The 25,914-nt window shown below is 40.6% G+C and overlaps 1 protein-coding gene across 4 annotated transcripts in view; it reads left to right on the forward strand.

Annotated features, from left to right (window-relative positions):
• Positions 1-24,023, forward strand: part of ppargc1a (peroxisome proliferator-activated receptor gamma, coactivator 1 alpha) — a 98,757-nt gene extending 74,734 nt beyond the window's left edge. For 3 of the 4 annotated variants that reach the window (XM_067989219.1, XM_067989242.1, XM_067989227.1), the window contains 5 exons: positions 1,721-1,837; positions 8,686-8,806; positions 8,906-9,027; positions 10,109-10,260; positions 21,896-24,023. In XM_067989219.1, coding sequence (XP_067845320.1) covers positions 1,721-1,837; positions 8,686-8,806; positions 8,906-9,027; positions 10,109-10,260; positions 21,896-21,999 — 616 coding nt within the window. In that variant the 3' untranslated portion in view covers positions 22,000-24,023. Of the gene's footprint in view, positions 1-1,720; positions 1,838-8,685; positions 8,807-8,905; positions 9,028-10,108; positions 10,261-15,170; positions 15,231-21,895 lie in introns of all 4 variants that reach the window. The other variant, XM_067989233.1, reaches the window with a different exon arrangement.
• Positions 24,024-25,914: the final 1,891 nt, after the last annotated feature.

The raw sequence follows: 25,914 nt of genomic DNA on the forward strand, positions 1-25,914 counted from the left end.
AATGTATGTCATTAAAGCAGAGCCGCTTGTCACGCTGATGATATCAGCACAGCATAGCCTTAACTATCATTATGTGGAAAGTAAAATAATGTTAGACCCAGGAGAGTTCACTGTACAAGTGACATGTTCTGTAGCTATGGCATAACCCAAAAGAATTTGTACTGATAAGATGAACTTGAAATACCAACATTATGTATTGATATAAAACTTACAGCATAAATGGGCACTTAGGATAGTTTGCAACGTACTTAAGGATAATTGAAGGGGCAAGACACCATACTTGGCTCAATTATTTGTAGTAATGCAATATCACTATCAAAAATAAACTGCAGATTGTTTCCTGATATAGATTACAGATTATATAAAAAGTAATGATTAAAAACATGTGCACATTAATTGCATGGCTATACCCAAGCTATTTAAAATTAAAGTGATTGATAAATCCTATCTGATAAGTCTGGAGACCTAATATGAAATTTAAGGAATTTGTGTTCATTGCTGCTATGATTATTTGGCACTGTCAGAGTTGGTTGCAAAGCCACTGTGCCATTCTTAATCTGTAAGAACGATGTAGGTGGTTGATTTCAACCCCATATATTAACCAGAGCTGTTCTCAACTAACAGTAGAGGTGACGAGAGAGGGGGAGAGAGATAAGGAGGAAAGGGCATTGAGTGCTCGTCATTCAGCACCGCAGGATTTTATGACGAGCCTGCACGGACTACAGCTATATTAATGACCTGTGCTGGAAAACATATTTTATTCATTTATACAAAAACCTTACTTTACAATTAGAGTGTTTGATTCTGAGACAGAGTGTGAATTATTTTATTTTCTGTTGAATTTTTGTGAGACATTTTTCCTATTGATTTTATGATTACTTGCTTTACTTGTCCTTGGTTACCAATGAATAGCATCCACAATCAATGTATGGAGATTTCAAAATATAATCTTTATTTTTCCTCTAGCTTTCTCCCTTCCTCTCCCAAGGATGTTGATTCCTTGCTGGGACAAGGTTCCACAGGCACTTGTTGCCTTTTAATACCATGCCCCACTCGGCGTTCTTCACATGTAAGTCTGGCTAGTGAATGGCAGCAGGCTATTCTATCATGAAAGGCAGCACAGCTTGATCCAATCCTTTATATCCCCAGCTGTACTTCCACCAGAAGTCGCTGGATAGTAATCAGGTGGGAATCCTGGTCAGTTTCCTCTTTGCTAACCCAGGGGCACCCTCATCTCCATAGCTGAGATCAGCTAATTCAATACAGACCAAGGATTGGACTTATCTCTCCTGGTCTGTATTGCACATCTACTTATGGCCCTAACCAGCTGAGCCATGGGATAACTATAATATAAATTATGTACAATTTTGTTAAGTACTTTTTTTTGTTATTTTCCCCCTCCGTTAGGCTCCCATCCCACTATGCCATGATGTCCCCTAGTCTAGAAGCAATCTTCTCCACATGCCTTTGCCAGTTCTACTGAGTAACAAGGTAGCTAAAAGGTGTACCAACATTTTTCAGCCTCCTGGGGTGGAAGTGCTTAGACTCTGCTCAGCATCTCCCTCTGATGGTTTGACTGTGCATGTGAAGAATTAAACCCATCCCCTGCTTTCCAGTGGGTTAGTAAATGCCGAAGAGATGTCAATTCTCACACCTTAAAAGATTATACTATCAGTATTATTTCCAGTGATCATATATTTATATTTATTTTGCTTTATAGATCACATCACCACTATGATTCAGGGCGCAGTAGGGTACAACACAGGTCTCGTGGAAGCCCTTGCTCATATTCAAGGTCACGCTCCAGGTCACCCTACAGCCGTTATAGTAGACCCAGGTGAGGGATTATAATAGTGTAGAATCTTTTAATGTATTCTATTAAATCAAAACTTCACTAAGTACACTTTCCTCCTGATGTCAAAGCAATAACATACATTAATATTTCATTGAGATTTTCAGGTAGGTGCTTACCCTGGAAAGATGTACTCATTTTTTTAAAAATCGACTACTTTGTTAAAACTAGAGTTAATCAGTGTTAACTTGGAGCAGGTGCTCCATTGTTGCCTGAAGGTCCAACTTATTTGCCTGAAATTATTATTTGGAACACGTGGAAAAGAGCAGGAGGGGAAAACAAAAGAGCTTGCCCATTGAGCAAGCGTTTCAAGTACTCCACATGCCAGCAAACAGCAGCTAGATGCTCAAGGTATGCAGGAAGTTGTTAGTGTCTGTTTCTGGAAAAAACTACATTCAGTCTTGCAGATTTGGTCTCTCTAGTGACTGTAGGGGTCCTATGGGAAAGGCATCTGGACAGTTTGAACCCAGGTCCAAGTAAACATGAGTCCACAACAGAAAACAGTCCATAGTATGCTCTAATTGGCACTAAATTATTAATCTTGTTCAGAGAGACTAAAGGGAATGGTTCATGGAATCATAGACTGGTTACAGCACAGAAGAAGGCTCCGGCCCGTCGAGCCCACGCCGGCTCCCTACAAGAGCAACCCAATTAGTCCCATTCCTCTGCTCTTTCCCCATAGCCTTGCAAATTTTTTCCCTTCAAGTATTTATCCAATTCCTTTTTGAAAGCCATGATTGAATCTGCTTCCACCACCATTTCAGGCAGCGCATACCAGATCATAACTACTCGCTATGTAAAAAAAGTATTTCCTCATGTCGCCTTTGGTTCTTTTGCCAATCATGTTAAATAAAGAAAGACTTGCATTTATGTAGCACTTTTCACGACCTCAGGATGTCCCAAAGCACTGTACAGCCAATGAAGTATCTTTGAAGCGTGGTCACTGTTGGAATGTAGGAAAGGCAGTAGCCAATTTGCACGAATCCGGATGTGCCACTGGCAATTAAAGCCGGTAGGATGATAGGTAAAGAACCAAATGTATCTCATTGAGGTACTTAAGGTAATTTACTTCTGTCATATTAGGTAGTTAAAATGATTTAAAACTTACCTGGGCGGCTTTCCTACGGCTTCCAAATCTCACCTGATCAGGCAAAAATAAACTAAATAAATTAAATAAAAAACCATTGCACAAAGTTAAAAAACAAAATAAATCTACCTTTCCACCCTGCTCCGATGTCCGATGTCTCCCTCTCCGATGTCCCTCTCAGCCCACGATGTCCCTCTCTGATCTTCCCCCCCACCCCGATCTACCACTCTCCCCCCCCCCACCCCCCGATCTTCCGTTCCAGCGCCGGATGACGTCTCTCTCTCTCTCTTTCTCTTTCTCTCTCCCCTCCCCGCCCCCCCCCCCCCCCCGTCCCAGCGTTGAAGCTCCTGTCGGCAGCCAGCCTGTCAATCAGGAGTTGCTGGGCACGTAACCCGGAAAGAACTTTAATCACCATCAATTACATCGCGATCGCATCGGAAAAGGTAAGTAATTTTTATTCGGGTTTGCCACCCGCACCTTCACCTCTGCTCTGCCAACCCGCTACCATTTCAAAATTGAGCCCAAAGAGTCTGCAAAGGGATATAGACAGGTTAAGAGAGTGGGCAAGAAGGTGGCAGATGGAGTATAATGTAGGGAAATGTGAGGTTATTCACTTTGGTAGGAAGAATAGAAAAACAGAGTATTTTTTAAATGGTGAGAAACTATTAAATGTTGGTGTTCAGAGAGATTTGGGTGTCCTCGTACAAGAAACACAAAGTTAGTATGCAGGCAATTAGCAAAGCAAATGGCAGGTTGGCCTTTATTGCAAGGGGGTTGGAGTACAAGAGTAAGGAAATCTTACTACAGTTGTACAGGGCTTTAGTGACACCTCACCTGGAGTACTACATACAGTTTTGGTCTCCTTATCTAAGGAAGGATATACTTGCCTTAGACGCGGTGTAGCGAAGGTTCACTCGATTAATTCCTGGGATGAAAGGCTTGTCCCATGAAGAGAGGTTGAGTAGAATGGGCCTATACTCTCTGGTGTGGAGATGCCGGTGATGGACTGGGGTGGACAAATGTAAGGAATCTTACAACACCTGGTTATAGTCCAACAGTTTTATTTGAAAATCACAAGCTTTCGGAGCTTACCTCCTTCGTCAGGTGAGTGAGGGGTTCTAAAAACGCATAGCATATATTAGGCTGGGAGATGATCACAGCAATCAAAGGTGTCGTTGGTGTTCAGACAGGTTAGCCACGGGAAACATTACATCCCAGTATACTGAATACACAATGGGTCAGATTAGGAGTTTAGGAGAATGAGAGATGATCTTATTGAAATATATAAGATTATGAAGGGGCTTGACAGGGTAGATGCTAAGCAATTGATTTCCCTGGCTAGAGAGTGAAGAACTAGGGGGCATAATTGCAGGATAAGGGGTCGGCCATTCAAGAGTGGGATGAGGAAGAATTTCTTTACGCAGAGGGTTGAAAATCTTTGGAATTCTCTACCCCAGAGGTGTGTGGATGCTGAGTCATTGAATATATTGAAGGCTGAGAGAGATAGATTTTTGGACTCTAGGGAAATGAAGGGATATGAGGATCGGGTGGGAAAGTGGAGTTGAGGTCGAAGATCAGCCATGATCTGATTGAATGGCACAGCAGGTTCGAGGGGCCGTATGGCCTACTCCTGCTCCTAGTTCTTATGTTCTTGTGTTGTTATGATTAGAGGGGAGCTGAGGAAAAAAATTTGACCCAGAGGGTGGCAGGGGTCTGGAACTCACTGCCTGAAAAAGTGGTAGAGGTAGAAACCCCCATCATATTTAAAAGGTGCTTGGATGTGCACTTGAAGTGCCGTAACCTACAAGGCTACGGACCAAGAGCTGGAAAGTGGGATCAGACAGGATAGCTCTTCTTCAGCCAGCACAGACATGATGGACTGAATGGCCTCCTTCTGTGCCATAAATTTCTATGATTCTAAGTCGGCACCTCTGACAGTGCAGCGCTCCCTCTGTACTGCACAGGAGTGTCTGCATAGATTTTGTGCTCAAGTCCCTGGAGTGGGACTTGAACCCACTCCTTCTGATTCAGAGGCGAGAGTGCTACCAACTGAGCCACAGCTGACACCTGTGTCTATGTCCTCTGGTTCTTGATCCTTCCGCCAATGGGAACAGTTTCTCTTTATTTACATTGTCTAAACACTTGATGATTTTGAACACATCTATCAAATCTCCTTAACCTTCTCTGCTCTAAGGAGAACAACCCCAGCTTCTCCAGTCTATCCACGTAACTGAAGTCCCTCATCCCCGGAAACATTCTAGTAAATCTTTTCTGCATCCTCTCTAAGGCCTTCACATCCTTCCTAACGTGCGGTGCCCAGAATTGGATACAATGTTCCAGTTGTGGCCAAACCGATGTTTTATAAAGGTTCAACATAACTTTCTTGCTTTTATGCTCTGTGCCTCTGTTTATAAAGCCCAGGATCCCGTGTGCTTTTTTAACTGCTTTCTCAACCTGTCCTGCCACCTTCAAAGATTTGTGCACATATATCCTCAGATCTCTCTGTCCCTGCACCCCCTTTAGAATTTAGCCTTTAGTTTATATTGCCTATCCTCATTCTTCCTGCCAAAATGTATCAACTTGGACTTCTTTGCGTTAAATTTCATCTGCCATGTGTCCGCCCATTCCACCAGCCTGTCCATGTCCTCTTGAAGTCTATCACTATCCTCCTCGCTGTTTACTACAGTTCCAAATTTTGTGTCATCTGCAAATTTTGAAATTGTGCCCTATACACCCAAGTCCAAGTCATTACTATATATCAAAAAAAGCAGTGGTCCTAGTACCGACCCCTGGGGAACACCACTGTATACCTTCCTCCAGTCCAAAAAAAACAACCGTTCACCACTACTCTCTGTTGCCTGTCACTTAGCCAATTTCGTATCCATGCCCCTTTTATTCCATGGGCTTCAGTTTTGCTGACAAGCTTATTATGTGGCACTTTATGAAACGCCTTTTGAAAGTTCATATTCACAACATTAACCACATTGCCCTCATCAACCCTTTCTGTTACCTCATCAAAAAACTCAATCAAGTTAGTTAAACACAATTTGCCTTTAACAAATTCATGCTGGCTTTCCTTTATTAATCCACACTTGTCCAAGTGACTGTTAATTTTGTCCCGGATTATCGTTTCTAAAAGTTTCCCCACCACCGAGGTTAAACTGACTGGCCTATAGTTGCCGGGTTTATCCTTACACCTTTTTTTGAACAAGGGTGTAACATTTGCAATTCTCAAGTCCTCTGGCACCACCCCCATATCGAAGGAGGATTGGAAGATTATGGCCAGTACCTCTGCAATTTCCATCCTTACTTCCCTCAACAACATAGGATGCATCCCATCCAGACCGGGTGACTTATCTACGGTTGTTTTAGGAAATAGGTTCAGTAAGGGGTGTACTTCTGAGATTTGGAATTTCAGTGTATTGTTGAGACAATGTAAATGGAACTTTGAAATAAAAACAGAAAACGCTGGGAACACTCATCAGGTCAGGTAGCATTTGTGGAGAGAGGGAGGTAGGGTTAACATTTCAGGTCTTACCACCCTCCTACCTTACTTTCTCCACAGATGATGCCTGACCAGCTGAGTGTTTCCAGCATTTTCTGCTTTTATTTCAAAGTTCTCTTTACTTTGTCTCAACAATGCACTGAAATTTCAAACTTCAGAAGCACACCCCTTACTGCACCTATTTCTGTTTGTTTTCAGACTTCCAGCATCTGCAGTATTTTGATTTTTGTAAAGGAAACTTTGCTAGGTATTCAACTTATCTTATGATACTGATACTGGGTCCCAAAAGTGAAAAATGCTGCATTCTTTAGCACTGATATCCCTCACCTTGACAAGCACAAAAATTCATCAAAACATAAAATAAACAAGTATTGGTTCATACACTGATGTCATGGAGCAAAGTTGCTGTACTACTTCAGGACATCAGTGAAACTGCTGCTCTATAAGTTGGTGATGGGTTTCTGCTGGTTCAGCACCTTAACTTAAATTATGAGAAGGTGCTGTGAAGATTAATTGAAGTTTTTTTTTGCAGGTTTTTTTTCTGTCCTGTGTAACTGACCTACTTCTGTAATGTTTAATCAATACTGTAAATTTCACAGTGACAATATGATTAAATGTGCTTTGCTGCGATGGGAAGATTACAGATTTTGTGCATTACATGTAAACCATAGATAGACGGTGCTAAAACAACTCCTAGTATTTGATTTACAATAGCGAGTATCTGGGTTGTACAGTGATGCTGCTTGTTGGTGTTCCAACACATTGTCCTGGGGAAAGGTAGAATACAGCTTCATTGATGTGGTTTCCCACTCTGAAAATGACTAATCTTAGCTATCTGGTCAGGTGAAGGCAGTCAATGAGAGGCTAGGCATTTACCATGGGGATAGAGGGAAAACTGAAAGGATTTGTTAACCTGAGCTCCTACCATGCAACTCTTCGTGGCTAGCTGCAAAGCAGCAGAGGCCTATTGTCTGCCACTTTTTCAATCAGGAAAGAGTACGAGAAACGCCCATTCCAATGGCTCACGGGCCAGGTCTTAAAGTCTGAAATTCCTAAAGCCCCGTTCCACCTAGGATCTTCCAGCCGCTAGTTTGCCCTAGCCCTTACCCCATCCCACATTCCAGGGATGGGGTCATTTGCATGAAGCGGACAGAAGCTTGTGGCATTTACTCCGCTCCCAAGGTGTCCGCCCTGGGAGAGGAGGGGGCAGGAATTTCAGAGTGGCACCTTGCCACTTTGCTGGGGGCTGGGTGGGCAATTCTGGCTGAGGATTGCAGGATTTCTGAAGAGAAAGCTCCCTTTTAAGATTGCTGTTAGGAATATGCATCGTGGGTTCCACTTGCATCAGGATGTAATTCTGGCAACACACGTATGTCTAAGTCGCCCTCCAAGGCCCAGGAATTTTGGGGCCTGAGCCTCTGAGCCATACAGAAGGGTGCAAATAGGGCCCACTTGGCAGGGAGGGGGTCCAGGCCAGGGAAACAGCCTAGACCCCCAAATAAGGTCATTTTTTTTTAACAGCAAGTTTCAGCATTGGCCCCTTATACAGGGGACCAATGGGATCTGTAAATGGGGCCTGGGAGAGAGTGAGCTTGGTCCCCTACTCCTCCGGCTAGCTGGTGGGCACCAGAATTTCTGGCAGCATGGGATAGGCAGGCACCCAAGATGCACCTCTAGTTGCATGGATGCCCACCAGCCCCATGCAAATAAAGCCACTTCCCACTATCCCCGCAAACTGTGGCAAGGTCAGAGCTGGAGGGCACCGCAGGCCGCAATCGCTGCGTAACTGTCGGGATTGCGGTCAGTGAACTTTCTGACCAGTGTTTTGAGGAATACATACTCCTTAATGCAAATTTCAAGAAAAAAGCACATTGGAAAACCTGCTAATACTTTTATGTCACTCTGAAGATTTATTCCCAGGAATTTCCTCAAGACTTCTTCTGCTGTCATAACTTTGGTGGAAGTTTGGCGGAAACCCCGTTTATGCACGTAAACCGGACTTCCATCGAAGTTATGGTGGCGGAGTGAGAGACCCCTGAGGAAGTTCACACCACTACAGGTATCTAAGTCCACCTTTGAAACATACTCTTAGTTATCTGTGATTCTCTAATAACTTAAAAAATTTTTGGAACAGGTAAAGGCCATAACATCAAAAGAAGCCTGTTTCTATACAAAACGCTGCATGCACAAATTTGACTGTTAATGTTTTTCATTTTCTTATTACATACTAAATTTTTTCAGGTATGACAGCTATGAAGAATATGAAAATGAGCGGCTGAAGAGGGAGGAATATCGAAGAGACTATGAGAAACGTGAATTTGAAAGAGCAAAGCAAAGGGAGCGGCAAAGGCAAAAGGCAATTGTAAGCATTATAGTAGGTCTCTTTTTTCTTATTTAGATATGCTGTAACTGTAGAAGAATTACTTTTTGGCTTACAAAGAAATTTTATAAATCTCTCCAGGAGGAGCGTCGTGTTATTTATGTGGGAAAAGTCAGGGGTGACATAACACGTACCGAACTGAAGAGGCGGTTTGAAGTTTTTGGTGAAATTGAAGAGTGCACTGTCCATTTGCGCGAAGATGGGTGAGATTGCAAATGGTTAAATTACACACAGTACATGTGCTCCCGAATATCCAAAATCTGGTTTTCTCTTTGAGATAATAGACCTAGGGTAAAACCTCAGACATAGTAAGGATTTGGAACTGGAAGGGTCCCCGTAATTTTGGAGCGTCAGAGGGATCAATTTTGACTTTTACACGACCAACCGGCGAAGAGGCGGCCACGATTTTGAGGCACTGGCCTCATTTACATCGAACTGGCGAGCTGTGGGACACCAAACGGGCCTCCTGATGCAGCTTGCCGGATTAAGACTGGCCAATATCGAGCCGCCTCGGCCGCCATCAAGGTAAGTGTGGGGTCACAATCGTGGAGGGATGGCAATGGCCCAGATAATTGTTGTGAGGTCCAGAGGAGCACTACTGCTCCTCTAGGCTGCACAAAAATAATACCAAACTTGCCTTGGTTGGGCCTCTTTGGCTCCATTGCCCGTGGAAATGATCGGAGTGTGCTAAATGGCAATTGGGGTCCTGGGACCCCGATTAGCATTTTGAAATGGGTCTACCGCCTGAAACAGGCAGGCACTTTGGGCAACCAGTGATAGGCCCCTTTCAAAATGGCGCAAGTCGCATTGTCAAGGTCAATGGGGCGGTAAGGCTACCGACCCCATTTTGAAGCCATTACCATCCCCTTAATGCCAGAAGAAACAAGTTAAAATCGGCCCCAGTGTGTGTAATTAAAAAAATATTGGTTATTCAGTCTATTCCATGTTCCATGTCACTATTCAAAAAAGAGCAGGGAGTTCTTCCAGTGTCCTGTGCAAAATTCCTTGCTCAACCTACACCACCAAAAACGGACTAACTGGTCATTCATCTCATTGCTGTTTGTGGGATCTTTCTGTGTAGAAGTGGTTTCCATGCTTCCATACATAATAGTCAAAGCACTTCAAAATGACTCAGTGTATGTGAAACACTTTAAGATGTTTCTATATAGATGCAAGGCTTTCTTTGTTTATTGCCTGAGTGGATTATATTCCGCATCTAATTTATCATTTGTGAGATTTGCTGTAGTGAATGACATACATTGTGTTTGCTCCAATTCTTTCCAGTGACAACTATGGTTTCATCACGTATCGTTACACATGTGATGCATTTGCTGCCCTTGAGAATGGACACACTTTGCGAAGATCTAATGAGCCCCCTTTTGAATTGTGCTTTGGTGGCCGTAGACAATTCTACAAGTCTAACTATGCAGATCTAGGTGAGATTACACTACAACACAATATCTCCTAGTGTTTTCACAGACAATATAGACATCTGAAAATAAACGTGGTTTTGAATCACTTTTGATTTCATGCAGTTCGCTTTAATTATTCATAAATGTAGGTTCAGCCAATATCATCAAAATTCTTAGATTTGCAATAGAAAATCATAATGAGTTGCTAGAGATTTCTGTAACATTACATCCTGGGCAAAATTGTCTCGTACCTAGACTTGGCAAATGTCAAAACTTGACTCACGTATTGAGTAGACTTACAGACATTAGCCAGCAGATTCTTAGAGTGCTACAAAAATCCAAAAATAATTTAATATTAGTAGCTAATTTCAGCAGGGCTAAATTTTACTAATGAGGCAAGATTTAGGAAAGGCACATTATGCTATGCTGTTGGGCAAGAATAGCTGTGATAACAGTAGGAAAATGAATTATTTTTACATCAGTGATGAAGGACATGAAAACCTTGTATAGCCCTAGGAATAAAAGGAGGGTGCAAGGTAAAATGAAACCTAAATGGCTAAATAAGGATATGCATAGAGAAATTAACCCCAAAAAGTATTCCATTATGAATAAAAGGTTCATTTGTCATGGAAATAAGGATAACTATAAAAAGCAGCTTAGAATAACTGAAGCTAGTATTAGGAATGTGGGTAATTGCTGTATTGATCACAATACATTGGGAGTCAGAGAACAATCAAGGCCCTCATTGGTCCTTTGAGGGATTGACAGGGGGCAGGTTATGTTTGAGGATAAAGATATGGCTGATAAGCGAAATAGATTGTGGCTGAAAATTTGTGTCACCTAGCAGCACAATCCCAGCACAAGTCTACCAGGGGAGCAGCAGAGGGGCAAGAAATAGTGCAAGGACCTTGGTATACTGGGTTCTAGCCTCTGCTGGGGTTGGAGGTCCAGAATCCCTAAGCCTCTGCTTGGAATTTCTGTTTGGCGAGAAATCTCAGTCCATCCCAAACGTGGCTTCTGATGTCAGAGGGGGTGGGTCCAGAGGAATTTCCTTCCCCTGGCCTGGGTCACATCAAGCAGCCAGTACATCAGTGACATGGTGGACATGGGGTCCAGTCCTGGGTTCTGGCCTATACCCCCAAAGGAAATACTGGCATTGTGAGGAAATTAGCCTTTTTGCAGAAGGGGCCAAATGGCTTTTTAAAAAAATTGCCTGCCCTTCCCAGGGCCACTGGCTGAAGAACTCGCTGTCCAGCATTGCATTACCCATGCTCCCTCTTCTGGCTGCTGCCCAGTTAATTCAGATCAAACTGGTAGGTTTCAGGCCAATTTAAATAAGGTAGGTAAATGCATTTATGTGTGTCAGACATAATTTAATATGGACAATACACTGTTATTCACTTAGGGATAGGAAATTCCAGGCATGAAAAAAACTGCAGGGTGGTAGATGATCACTCATTGAAGGTACACAGTGTGAGATAGTTTTAGGGAAAGCAAATAGAGTTTTAGGTTGTACTACTAGGTCCATTGAGTACTAATCAAAGAATACTGCACTTCAACGATGTAGGATGATGTCTGCAGTTGGAATATTGTGTTCAAATTTCATTCCCACATATGGTAAAGGACATCGAGGCTCTGGGGAGGCTGCAGAGGAGGGTGACCAGAATGATATCAAATCTTAGAGATCTTAGTTATGAAGGTAGGCTCCAAGACTTAGGGTTATTTACTTTGGAGAAACGCAGGCTTGGAGGGGATCTGATTGGTTTTTAAAATGGTGAGGGGAATAGATTTGAACCGGATAGGTTTGGTGGGGCTGGAGGTCATACCTTTAAAATCTTCAAGCAAAGAGTCAAGTATTGCCCTCTGGAACAAACTGCTGAGATATGTGGTGAGGATGGAGTCACTAATTCCTTTAAAAAAAGGAACTTGACCACCTCCGTAACATCACCGTCTCTGCCCCTGCCTCAGCTCATCTGCTGCTGAAACCCTCATCCATGCCTTTGTTACCTCTAGACTTGACTATCCTGGCCAGCCTCCCACCTTGCATTCTCCGTAAACTTGAGCTCATCCAAGACTCTGCTGCCCATTTCCTAACTCACACCAAGTCCCGTTCACCCATCACTCCTGTGCTCGCTGACCTACATTGGTTCCCAGTTCGGCAATGGTTCAATTTTAAAATTCTCATCCTTGTTTTCAAATCCCTCCACGGCCTCACTCCTCCCTATCTCTGTAACCTCCTCCAGCCCTTTATCCCTCCAAGATCTCTGCGCTCCTCCAATTCTGGCCTCTTGCGCATCCGCGATTTTCATCACTTCACCACTGGCGGCCCTGCCTTCAGCTAACTGGGTCCTAAGCTCTGAAATTCTCTCCCTAAACCTCTCCGCCTCCTTACGTCTCTCTCCACCTTTAAGACGCTCCTTAAAACCTACCTTTTTGACCAAGCTTTTGATCACCTGTTCTAATATCTCCTTATGTGGCTTGGGACGTTTCACTAGATTAAAGGCGTTATATAAATGCAAGTTGTTGTTCCTGAGAAAGGAGGATATTTCCAGTTACTAGTTAGTTGTGATTGTGACGAGTCATGGGCAACCATGGTCTCCTGGAGCCTTGCCTAATTGCCTTAGGGAGCCATGGATGAATTTTCAAGACATTTTCCTGATTCGGTTGCAGTTTTTTTCCTCATTTTTGCTTCTCCCAGGATATAGCATAGTTAGGGGGTCGGTGAACATTGTGCAAGGTTGCACCATCAACTAGATATGACAGGCCTGATGGTCTTTATCATTTTTCTTATATCGAGTTACATCGAAACTACAGTACAGTAACAGGCCATTCGGCCCAACTGATCTATGCCGGTGTTTATGCTCCACATGCACCCCCTCCCTTCCCACTTCATCTAACCCTATCAGCATACCCTTCTATTCCTTTCTCCCTAATGTGCATATCTAGCTTCCCCTTAAATTCATCTATGCTATTTGCCTTGCCTGCTCCTTATGGTAGAACATTCTATATTCTTACCACTCTTTGGGTAAAAAAGTTTCTCCTGAATTCCCTATTAGATTTATTAGCAACTATTTTATATTTATGACCTCTAGTTTTGGACTCCCCCACTAGTGCAAACATTTTCTCTACGTCTACCCTATCAAACCCTTTCATTAGTTTAACGACCTCTATCAGGTCACCCCTGAGCCTTAGCCCCAGCCTGTTCAACCTTTCCTAATAAGTATATCCTCTCAGTTCTGGTATCATCCTTGTGAATCTTTTTTGCACTCTCTCCATTGCCACTATATCCTTTCTATAATATGGAGACCAGAACTGTGCACAGTACTCCAAGTGTGATCTAACCAAGGTTCTATACAAGTTTAACATAACTTCTCTGCTTTTCAATTCTATCTCTCTAGAAAAGAACCCCAGTGTTTGATTTGCCTTTTTTATGGCCTTATTAACCTGTGTCGCTACTTTTAGTGATTTGTGTATCTGTACCACTAGATCCTTTTGCTCCTTTATCCCATTTAGGCTCTTAATATCCAAGTGGTATGTGGACTCCTCATTCTTCCTACCAAAATGTACCACCTATCTTTTCATATATTTTTATGTCCAAGTTTTATTGCATGTTAATGATTTAGTGTACATGTAATTTATGATCATGGGGGAGAAATTCAACTTACCACTGGCCGTTTTGCACCCCTAAAATGGGTGTCAGGCCCCTGGAATCACACTGCAATCTGTCATGCCCGATCTGGATCTGAAGTGCACCAGGTGCCATATTGGCTTGTGCGATTTTTAATCGTCCAGGGCACCCATCTGAAACCAGCGTTACCCTCATTAAATATGCAAATCGAGGTCCTATGCTGGTTGTAGAACCCTGAATGTGAAATCCAGGTACAACAAAGTAGAGCTTGCACAACGTATGTACCAGGCCTTGGGTGGCCTAACCACTGCTCTTTAAAGGGACCGTTGGGGGCTGCTCAGAAAAAGGCCCAAGATATTTTTATTTTTTACTTTTGTGGGCTCAGGAGAAGCAGAAGTGCTCTTCCTGGGCTCACAAAAAACTTTGACCCACTACCGGCGTGTCCAAGCCCCCACCCTCTGGGATATCCCCCTCCCCCCAGACCTGACCTACCTGTTTGGCACGTGCAGCTTGCCAGTGGCATTTAAATGAGGCTCGAACGTCAGGCTGGCACAGATCGGTTGTTCTGCCGACTTTACGTCCATTTTGGGCGCAAGTCAAATTTCTCCCCGTGTTTCAAAAATAGTACACTGTTGTTACTAAATGGTCTGCAGTATTCTTTCCTAATTTTCCTACTTAATAAAAAAATATTAGGCTCAAATTCCAATCATTAATTTCAAATTTATATAAGTGACATTAAATAAATGATAAATTTGGATTTAGTTGTGGAGTATGAAAAGAGTTTCTAAATCTGTGCAGTGCACAGTATTCAGAGTATATTAGCTGCTAAACAGTGACTTTATAAATGCCATTAAACAATGTCAAGAAAATGAAATATTTAACTGACTCATATTGAACTGTATGAATTAGAACAAATGTTTCTAACGTTGCCAAACCATTATTGAAAACTTATCTAAAACCCTACTTCTCATTTTCCATTTAAAAGTAACAAGAAAAATCCATCTGAAGCCTTCCTTTTTACTGTAATTTTAAAACAGTTGTGTTTCTGTAAGTGCAGTTGCTGAATAGTATAATTCAAAATGCTTTATTTTCAATTTTGTAAATTAGATACTAACAAAATGCCCACCTACTGCAGTAAAATTAATTGCAAATGGTATTCACACTAATTACTTAATGCTTTCTTGTTGTATACAGACACACCAATTAGATCATAATTTAAACAAAAATTGCAATAGCTATTTTAAAATATTTCCTCAATGGTTAGAAGCACAAAAAAAGAATCATGTTTATTCTTACTTACAAACAGAGCTGTGGAATATGTTTCTGGGGTTGATGACCTGAATTTTGGAGAAGGTGGCCAACTAAGGTGAGGGTGAAATGAGTGTGAATTTTAGTCCTCTGCCTGACAGGTGACATCATGTTGGAGAATGAACGATGAAGGAGGCGTGAAGTTCATTTTAGGAGGTCAGGTTTGAGGTGAAAACACTCCAGTAGGAGCGCCATAGAAGTAATAAAACCACAAACGAGATAAAGATGTTTGACTCTTTCTATGAGTTGTGTATACTTTGTCCCATCATGGGCTCTGCCCCATCTATTTAATCTCATTGAATTAAAGTTTTGCATAAATACTCCATGTTTCACAAAAGTGATCAAGCAAATTATTCATCCGTGATCACTTCTCCACCATTACTGAACCCAGCTAGCTGCCCTCTACAACTGTCCTCAATCCCAGGAAAAAAGAGAAGTAGCAGCAGCACAATAAGGAGATTTCAGAGAAATTGAAGGGATCTTGAGGATGTGTGGTGTATAGGGATTCTCACAGCTGCAGGGTAGGTGGCTTGAGGAGGGGGAGGAAATCTTGGAGACTAAGAATTGGTAGTAGTGGCATCTCATGCCATTATTAAACAAGAATTTTTGCCAGCACAGAAATGCTAGGTTCATGGGTTGCCTGCACTGGAACAATGCTGAGCCAGCTCCAATATGACAGTTGAATCCAGAACAGTGCATCAGAAACCCATGTGATATCAGAGTATCTACTTAATGGCATGAATCCAATCCCCTTCAACTTAGTAAATTCTCACTCACAATAAGGTTTAACATTTTTGTGGCTGGGAAAATGAAATTCCTCCAAAATTCACAACAATTTTAGAAACAGCTAAAAATGCTGCACTATCACTTTAATTTTTGAGAAAGAGATTGAAAGAAGATTTTCCTTCCTCTATAAATTGCAGGATATAACTTTTTAAAAGCCAAATGGGATTTCTGTTATTTTGAAGGGTTTTAACGTTTTATTTTTATCAGATATTTTTTCAGTGCGAATTCAAATGAACAGAATGGGAGTTTACATTGAGCTCCGAGAGCAAGAAAATGTTGTCTTATATTTTAAGTGAGATAATTCAGTTAGAAGGACCTATAAAAGAGTAGGAGCCCTTTTCCATGATTAGTGCATAATTACCAAATGGAAGAGAATAGTTAAAAGAGAAAAAAACATACTTCATCTTAATTAGCTAGTTGGTAGATTAAAGCAAAACATGTGACACACACCATATTGAGTCTGAAGAAGGATAGATTGGCAGCTAACACAAAAACATATAGATTGATGACTAGATAGATATCAAAAATATTTCACAGTAATGGCATACCTACCTCGCCAGGACTTTTCCAACTAGCTTATTTTGGGAAACTTATTTTCCAAATCATTTTTTAATCAGATCAGCCAAGACCTCTGTGGGAATGATTTCCTTCAGATTGTTGTATGTAACAACATTGTAAACAAATGTGGAAAGAATTACTTTGGTCGATATTTCTAGTGAAATCAAAATAGTAACTGGAGAAAATCATCTCCACTGGTTAGGAAAGTCAACTGGGATATACATATAACACACTATGCTGGCTATATTAGAGTTAAGAACTTAAAGCATGCAAATGATCAAAAAGGCGACTGAAAATTTGACGTGTATTATAAACTACAGTCGAGAAATTAGTCTACTGAATATAAGGTTATGATAATGTGAAGAAAGTGAAAAATAGAAAATTCGCAGTTCAATATGAGTTCATTGTAAAATGGAGGGAAAGGAAAATGGAAGTGAAAACATTTGTTGAAGGACTGAAAAAAATGCCGAGATTATCTGAATAAAGAATGAAGAGCAGTACATTCACTGAAATTAAAAGTATGGAAAACCTAGTTTAATAGTTAGGTAATCTCCTTCATTAAATTTGAGGCTAAAGTATTTGCTAAAATGTGGTATACATAAATGATGTAAAAAATAATCATACATAGTAGATAAAAACGATGGAAGGAGGCAGAATTTCCTATTCTGTTCCAAAACTGAATGGAAAAGGCTAGGGGCTAGATTCTCCACCATCATCCCACCCGAAATGGGGCAGGAAAGTGGCAGAGAATGAAGGAAAAATTGGGTATTGAGGCCTACCACTGCTTTGATCTCAATTTCCATCCCCCTCACCCCTGCCGCTGACCACCTCTTCCCTGGCTGCCACATGCAAATGGTCTGAGGGGGAGCCTGGGTTCCCAGCTCATTTCCATCCCATCTGCCCCAGTTACCGCTGCCTCCTGGAACCACCATGTGGATGTTGGCAGAAGGCACAGGGTATAGGTCCTGAGTTCAGCAAAGGAGGGAGCTGGGCCTAATAGAGGCCCCCTGTCCTTCAAATCTGGACCCAGCACTTACCCCTGAATGCTTCAGTCTCGTGAGCTTTGGTACAGTTTTTTGGGTTCTTTTGCCCCGTTAAATAGTATTCTTGCTTTTTCTGGTGCTGCAGCAGTATCCCCACTGCAGCACCATCAGGATTCTCCACTTCACACTGGTAGGCTCCCTCTTGGCAGCAGCAATCCTGCCAGGAGTCCACTGTGCATAGTAAATGACCTCCAACCCAGGGAACTGGGTTGGCGCTGGGCGAATATGGAGGGATGGGAGAAGCCCCACTCCACTGGAACTTTGCCCAGAATAGGACCATCCAGATCTAGATGTAAGATAGTAGAATATTAGTTTCTTATTAAGTGTTTGTAAGATCAAAACTATGTTTAGGTGTGGTTATTTTTCTTTCATTAATATTCTGTGCTCCTCTATTCCTCTCCTGATGAGGTTGAGTCCTTGCTGAGATACATTTTCATGGTGCCAGACAGCCTCTGGAACATGACACAGTGACCATTATTCCAGTATTCAGGGCCAATTTTCCTGTGTGCCTCTGCACCTGGCTGATAGTCACTGGACACAAAGACCGGAACCTACCTGGACTTCTAGTGGTGTTAGAAGTGCCCACTTCAAATAGGTGGACAATTCATTTAAATAGCCACTGGGGATATGCCAGTTCTGCATGCAGTCGATCATACAAGAAGTTGTCTGGGAAAGGATGTCTATGTGAAATGGGTGTCCAGTGTAACTGGGGAATCACAGTGGTGATAGCTGATTTAAAGGGCACAAGTAAGTGCATTGGTCCCAAAATTCTGATCCAGTGTCAGGGTGGTGAGCAAGTTGGAATGTGGAGTGAAAAACCGTTCACCCAGATTCCACCCCATGAAAATGCCACCCTAAATTCCAGTAGGGGTGGGAAGGGAGCAAATCTTCTGCCTCCATCCACCTCAGTTAAAGGGGCCACCTCTGGGGGAGTTCCATCCAGTGTGCCCTTCCAATGAAGCCTCTAGAAAGCCCCAAAGGTCCCCAGAGAAAGGGGACCCTGGAGGGGATTGATTACCTTTTGAAGATTCAGAAAATTGCTCTCCTTGGTGTAAAAAAAAATACAGTGGAGATTGTCTTCAGCCCAGGAAGAGCCTAAGGGTGGTCTATCAGAGCAGTTGTGTGCTGCTACGATATCCACCGATGGATCAGGCAAGGGCCTTTGAAGCAACTTTACAGGTATAGATGGCCTGTCTCATCTGGGATTTGGGATGAGGTCTGCAGCCTTTTCTGTTGGTAAATGGAAGTTTCAGCTTTTTTTTAAACCATTTTCGCTAATTTAAGAACTTAGGTTCTCATGAGTATTTGTGCCAGTGGTCAATTTTATTTGCACCCAGCACCATTATTGGCATCAATGGGTTTCCCAGTGGGATTCTCCCTATATGAGGTGATTGGAAGAAGGAGGACACACGAAGGGATGTCAGGCTGCGCGACAGGTGTTCTGTACCCACCGGCAAGTAAAATTGAGGAAAACCCAAAAATGTTTTATAAATACATAAAGAGAAAGAGGATAATAAAGGAAAGAGTATAGGGCCTATTAGAGACCAAAAAGGTAACCTATGGAGGCAGAAGATGTGTATTTGGTTCTTAATTAATACTTTGTGTCTGTCTTCACAAAAGAGGGAGACGATGCAGAAATTGTAGTTAAGGAGAAAGAGTGTGAAATATTGGATGGGATAAACATAGTGAGAGAGGAAGTATTAAGGGGTTCAGCATCTTTGAAAGTAGATAAATCACCAGGTCTGAATGAAATGTAACCCAGGCTGTTAAGAGAAGCAAGGGAGGAAATAGCAGAGGCTCTGACCATCATTTTCTAATTCTCCCTGGCTACAGGCATGCTGCTGGAGGATTGGAGGACTGCTAACATTGTACCATTGTTTAAAAAGGGAGAAAGAGATAGACCGAGTAATTATAGGCCAGTCAGTCTAACCTCAGTGGTGGACAAATTATTGGAATCGATTCTGAGAGACAGCATAAAACGTCATTTAGAAAGGCACAGATTAATCAAGGACAGTCAGCATGGATTTGTTAAGGGAAGGTCATGTCTGACTAACTTGTTTGAATTTTTTGAGCAGGTAACAAGGAGGGTCAATGAGGATAACGTGTTTGATGTAGTCTACATGGATTTTAGCAAGGCTTGTGACAAGGTCCACATGGCAGACTGGTCAAAAAAGTAAAAGTCCATGGGATCCAAGGGAAAGTGGCTAGTTGGATCCAAAATTGGCTCAGTGAAAGGAAGCAAAGGATAATGGTTGACGGGTGTTTTTGCGATTGGAAGGCTGTTTCCAGTGGGGTCCTGCAAGGCTCAGTACTAGGTCCATTGCATTTTGTGGTATATATTAATGATTTGCAGTTGAATGTGGGGGGCTTGATCAAGAAGTTTGCAGATGATACAAAAATTGGCCGTGTGGTTGATGGTGAGGAGGAAAGCTGTAGACTTCCGGAAGATATCAATGGACTGGTCAGGTGGGCAGAAAAGTGGCAAATGGAATTCAATCCAGAGAAGTGTGAGGTAATGCATTTGGGAAGGGCAAACAAGGCAAGGGAGTACACAATAAATGGGAGGATACTGAGAGGTGTAGAGGAACAAAGGGACCTTGGAGTGCATGTCCACAGATCCCTGAAGGTAGCAGGATAGGTAGATAAAGTGGTTAAAAAGGCATACGGGATACTTTCCTTTATTAGCATAGAATATAAGAGCAGGGAGTTTATGCTAGAACTGTATAAAACATTGGTTAGGCCACAGCTTGAGTACTGCATATAATTCTGGTCACCACATTACAGGAGAGATGTGATTGCACTAGAGAGGGTACAGAGGAGATTTATGAGGATGTTGCCAGGGCTGGAGAATTTTAATTATGAGAAAAGATTGGATAGGCTGGGGTTGTTTTCTTTGGAACAAAGGAGGCTGAGGGGAGGTTTAATTTAGGTCTATAAAATTATGATGGGACTAGATAGAGTGGATAGGAAGGACCTAATTCCTTTAGCAGAGGGGTCAGTGACCAGGGGGCATAGATTTAAAGTAATTGGTAGAAGGATTAGACAGGAGCTGAGGAGAAATGTTTTCACCCAGAGGGAGGTGGGGGTCTGGAATTCACTGCCCAAAAGGGTGGTGGAGGCAGAAAGCCTCACCTCATTTAAAAAGTACTTGGATGTGCACTTGAAGTGCTGTAACCTACAGGGCTACGGACCAAGTGCTGGAAAGCGGGATTAAGCTGGATAGCTCTTTTGACCAGCACAGACACAATGGGCCAAATGGCCTCCTTCTGTGCCGTAACTTTCTATGATTCTATGAAAGCTTGAATTTGAAAAAGATAAATAAAGACAATTATTTAACTTTGCAGGCTACAGCGTTTGTTCACTTGAATGAAGATGTGGTTGTCAACCAAAATCGTATATATAGGCAGCAAAAAATGTAACCTTAGTACCGAGGCACAGAAGGATGTTAGACTTTTAAAAAAAACACAATCATTTAAATTGTATGCAAGTGAAAAGACAAGTTAATTGTGGTTCCTCTTTAATAAGATTTTATTCCTTTCTTTGTCTTGTTTTTTTAACCTTCCAAGCCATTTGACACAAACAAGGAGGACTTTTATCTCATCTATCTACATTTACCATCAAAGATACTATGTGAATTGCCTGATAGAATATGCAGTCCAAATAGAGTGAATCAATTGATTTCACCTTTTCTCCTCTAGAGATCGATCAAGTAAAATTGGTAATGCAAAAAGGGCTGTTTTATGCTGTGCCTAATTTTCTTTTCCGGTGTAAAACAGGCTATCAGCCCATTTTTTGCTACTGCCGTTGACCAATTTCACCCCCGAGAATGTCTTGTTCACACAACACTTCACCTAAAGCCCAGCTGAAAACTGCCAGAAATCAGAGACAAAGTGGGCAGAGGAGCTTAAATCCATGACCTTGTGGTCAATGAGCACGCAAAGATTTGTGCTACCCTGCCATTATTATTTGTGTACTACTGAAAAATGAACAATATTGTGAGATGGAGACTGCTCACAAATTACCTAGGATTCTGAAAACCAGAGTACATCTGTATTATATATTATACTCAGATAGAAAATGTTTTGAGTGATATAAACCAGTTCCTCATGATTTTAATTACCATTGCATTTCCTTTTAAGGCACAAGGTCAATCTTTATTAACCAGGAGTTCTTAGATTATATTACAATTTTAAATCTAAAATGGTAAAGTTGCTTTGAGTTCTTATACACCATATTAGTATTAAAACAATCACAAAAAGCAGAACACTAAGAAAGAGTTAATTTTATAAAGCTTTATGAGAAACAATATTAATGAAATGGTGCTCCTTTGTTGTAGATTCCAATTCAGATGACTTTGACCCTGCTTCTACTAAAAGCAAGTATGATTCGATGGATTTTGACACCTTGCTGAAAGAGGCTCAGCGAAGCCTGCGTAGGTAACAGATACCAAATGTGCTACTCGTGGAGGAAGCCACAGTACCTTGCAGGCAACCTGTCATTTACCATTAAAGAACTTGCATTAGTCATCCTGGGATCTTATCCCCCTTTACACTCTGTATAAATGAAGTTTACATGAACACAGCTGCTGCAGTGTGTGAGGAAAGTTGAAGGATATTCAATTAAAAAAAAAGGAATCCAAATGCAAGAGTACAGCCGATAGGTTAGCAATGTTTTACACATGATATAAAAATGATAATCCGATTGATGGAATATGCAGCTTGTTCAGCATTTTTTCTGACATTTGGATGTGGTGTTATATTACTGACAAGAATTGGGATTAAATACCTGGGGTGTTTCAAATATTTTATTTACTAAATGCTGAAATATAGTTACAAATTTACTAATGTTAAATTGAAGTATTTTTATTTTATGTAAATATGACAATGTTATTTTGTTTGTTACAGCTATGCACTGTAAATACAGCCTTCTTTTCAATAATTAAATCAAGAATGTAACCACAAGTTAGACACTAGTGTACGCTAATATATTTAGAAAGTTGGAGAGGTATGAAACTGAGATCAGTAAAGTTGTCTGTGTGTCTGCTGAACACATGGACCAATGCTCATTTCCCGTAATGTAGCATCACAATGAGCTTGCAACTGAACGATTTAGAAAATGAATCATGTCACCACTCCCATGGCTATGTTTAATCATTAAAGGTGCTTTCATTTTTGTCCTTTATGTTAAATTAGATACAAGTTAATAAGTCAGGAGAAAAAAAGTGAAAAGATTACTCATGATTTGCTTGTAATTTCAAATGAAAATGTCAGATGTGATCAGAAATTACAGACCATTAGTTGTCTGTTAACCTGTAATAATATTATCCCACAAATTACATCTATTTTAAAAGAAGATTAAAGCCAACAGAAGAATGGATAAATAAAGTTAGCAAATTTCAAATCAGTTTAACTTTACGATTTGTTGAGAAAAGAAGAGACACTGTGAATAGTGTTAACCCCATCCTCCTCCCCACTCCATCATCTCCCAGTTATATTACTCACCTAAACTCATTTTGCTTCGGGCTGTGGAAGGTGACATTTTGTTTATTTGTTATCACTAATGTAATTTGTATTGCGAGATCCTAATGTCTGTCATTGGAAAATTGTCTTCATATGTTTGCTAAACTGAGTTGTCAACTTTGTAAGTATATACTAATAGCAATATAAAGGTTTTTGACCTAGTCATTCATTACCTGTAGTATCACTAGTCTTTTATCTCTGCTCACACTATTATTAGATAAAATTTCAGGTCTTTTAACTCATTTTATCACATGATGCCAAACTGAGGTTTACATTTTCTTCCCTGGATTTTGAATATTCTCTTCTTTATTGTAATAGCAAGATTGTAAAAATAAATACAAAAAATAGCAATAAATGTTTATTTTTAAAAATCTAATTTTAGCATATCATGTTGTGAGGTGGAGGACCAGGCACATTACCCAGCTTCTTTAGGTGCTTATTGTGTGTATTAAGAAATGTTAAACTTCTAACCTATTGCTACTACAGTATTTCATAGTTTTGTGTGTAGCAATGGCTAACTTGAACAAAAAAAGTGAAACTGTGCATTCGTAGCTAATGTTAGTTCTCGGCTATCCTTTATAACTTGGGTAATGATGTTTTGTCCTGTCTGGCAAACGTGATGAGGATTTTAATGATTGTAAAATAAAATTTGCTCTGTACAATAACTAGAATAGCAATGTATTATATCACTTGATTATTCTTAATTTTAATTAAAGTAAATTCTGAGGACACTGTGCTGTTAGGTTTGTGGGTGAAAATATATTAGTTGATGGAACTGTACTGACCAGGAAATGTGAGGAGGAACATCCATTTGAGCTTCCTTTTGGCTGACACTTCTACCTGTAATGTGTGGTTGAACCATTGTATAGAATTACTGTGATTTTTTTTTAAATGTGCAGTTCTCATCAACCTCAATTAACTAATAAAGGGAAACAATGTTTCAAACTCTGCCCTGTGTGTGTAATCATCATACAAATCAAAACTGCTCAGGTTGCTTTATGAATTTAAAAATTGTAAAATGTGGATCTAAATGAATGAATGGATTAATAATTAGTTTCTTGAATTCATCTAAACTATTAATGTCATGTTTTAAACTTTTTTTTAGGCGGGATAAGGAATGGAATGCTTTTTATTTTGGGTATCCAATGTACCTATCATGTGAATGCTCCCAGGTCGGATAAACCAAAGTTAAATGCTCCCTGTACTCTGCCCCAACCTCAGGACAGAAACTCTACTGCAACGATGTGGCAGTATTTTTAATTCCCATACTAGCCTTTTTGAGCATGGTTGCCAGTTTAGTGCCTGCTCCAACTCATTTCATGTAGAACCCTTACAGCCAGAAAACTTGGTAGACTTTCATCTCCTTAGTGGGGGCTGTATTTGAATATTCCAGCAGTGAAGGGCTGGTATTTAACTCACTGCATTACCCAGCTCCTCCCTCCACTTCATGTCATGCTTCAAATTTCTATAAAGTTCAAATTTCTATGTAACATTCGGGTTAAGGGATACCAGTGACTAACATTTTGTTGTTATTCTGCACCTAAATTTTCTCTTCTACTCATACCCATTTTAATTTAATTAATTAATCACCTTGTCCTACAACAGATCTCATCAGTTGCTGATCTCTCAAATTTGTTTGTTCAGTGGTTTGATTGGTCATTAACCTTCAATAGGATTGGTATTTCTTTATTCTGTAGCATATATTCATCAATATTTTAGCAGACTTCACTCTCATACCACAACCTAAATTTCCATTATTGTATTTTATGAATCATGTTGATGGAATAAAGAATTCAGAGTTTACTTTTCACATTGAAATAATGACCATCAAGCTAAATGCTGATAGCTCTACTTCTGCTACATATGCATAACTATTCAGCAACATGAACACAGATGGTGACAGATTGCCTTCAGCATCTATAAGTGTATCATTAAAATGCGCTTTTCCAATAGAATCAGTAAACACGTTCTAGAAATATTTCTGCAGTTATCAAGTGCAGTGCATGCTTCTGCATTGATGAGGTAATTCAAATCTAGGTCCTTTAAAATGATTTACTATGGTTTTATGTATTTTTTCCCTCCCAAGTCCCCCTTATAGTGCATTTAATTAATACAGAGTTTGAGCCAAACACAAAAGACTATTCCAAGCCTCAATACACAGATAAATCCATTTGCAGAAACAAATTATTATGGCTCTGAGACCAAGACTTGCATTCTGTATATTTAAGATGAAGAAATAGACATAATGGAGAAAAGAAGTATATGAATGTATGAAAAGATCACCCGTCATTTGAACATTGTGTATGATATTTGAATCCGTGATATGTAGAGGCAACTAAATGAAAACAATTCCTTAAGAGAAAACAATAAGGAGATTGGTGAATATTATAAACTTCAAAAAAAATGTAATCCATAAAAACTAGGTTTTGGCAAGATACTGTTCAATATCTTTCTTGCTCTTTCTTATGATAACACCATTAGACAGTAGACTGTACCACCTGCTATACTGATTTTCTCAGAGACTGGAAAATTTAATTGTAAAAAAAATGAAATATATCTATTATTCAAATAAAAGTTCTGATTTTATTTCATCAACATCTGCTAGTATTTTTAAATTGAAGTGCATTTTTTTCCTTTTCCCACGAACTGACCGGTAAGATTTTGTTTACATTTGCGTTGAAGCATGACCCCACTTGTGATAAGTATCAGATGTGCTCCATTTACACTATTACTGACAATGAGCTTCTCTGATTCTACCCAACAGGCTAATTGTGCTCATATTACAGATGAACATGTAGAAAATTCAGAACTCCAATGACGTTCACAAAAAACTTAT

Source organism: Heptranchias perlo, chromosome 1 (genome assembly GCF_035084215.1).
Source record: "Heptranchias perlo isolate sHepPer1 chromosome 1, sHepPer1.hap1, whole genome shotgun sequence".
Lineage (NCBI taxonomy): Eukaryota > Metazoa > Chordata > Chondrichthyes > Hexanchiformes > Hexanchidae > Heptranchias > Heptranchias perlo.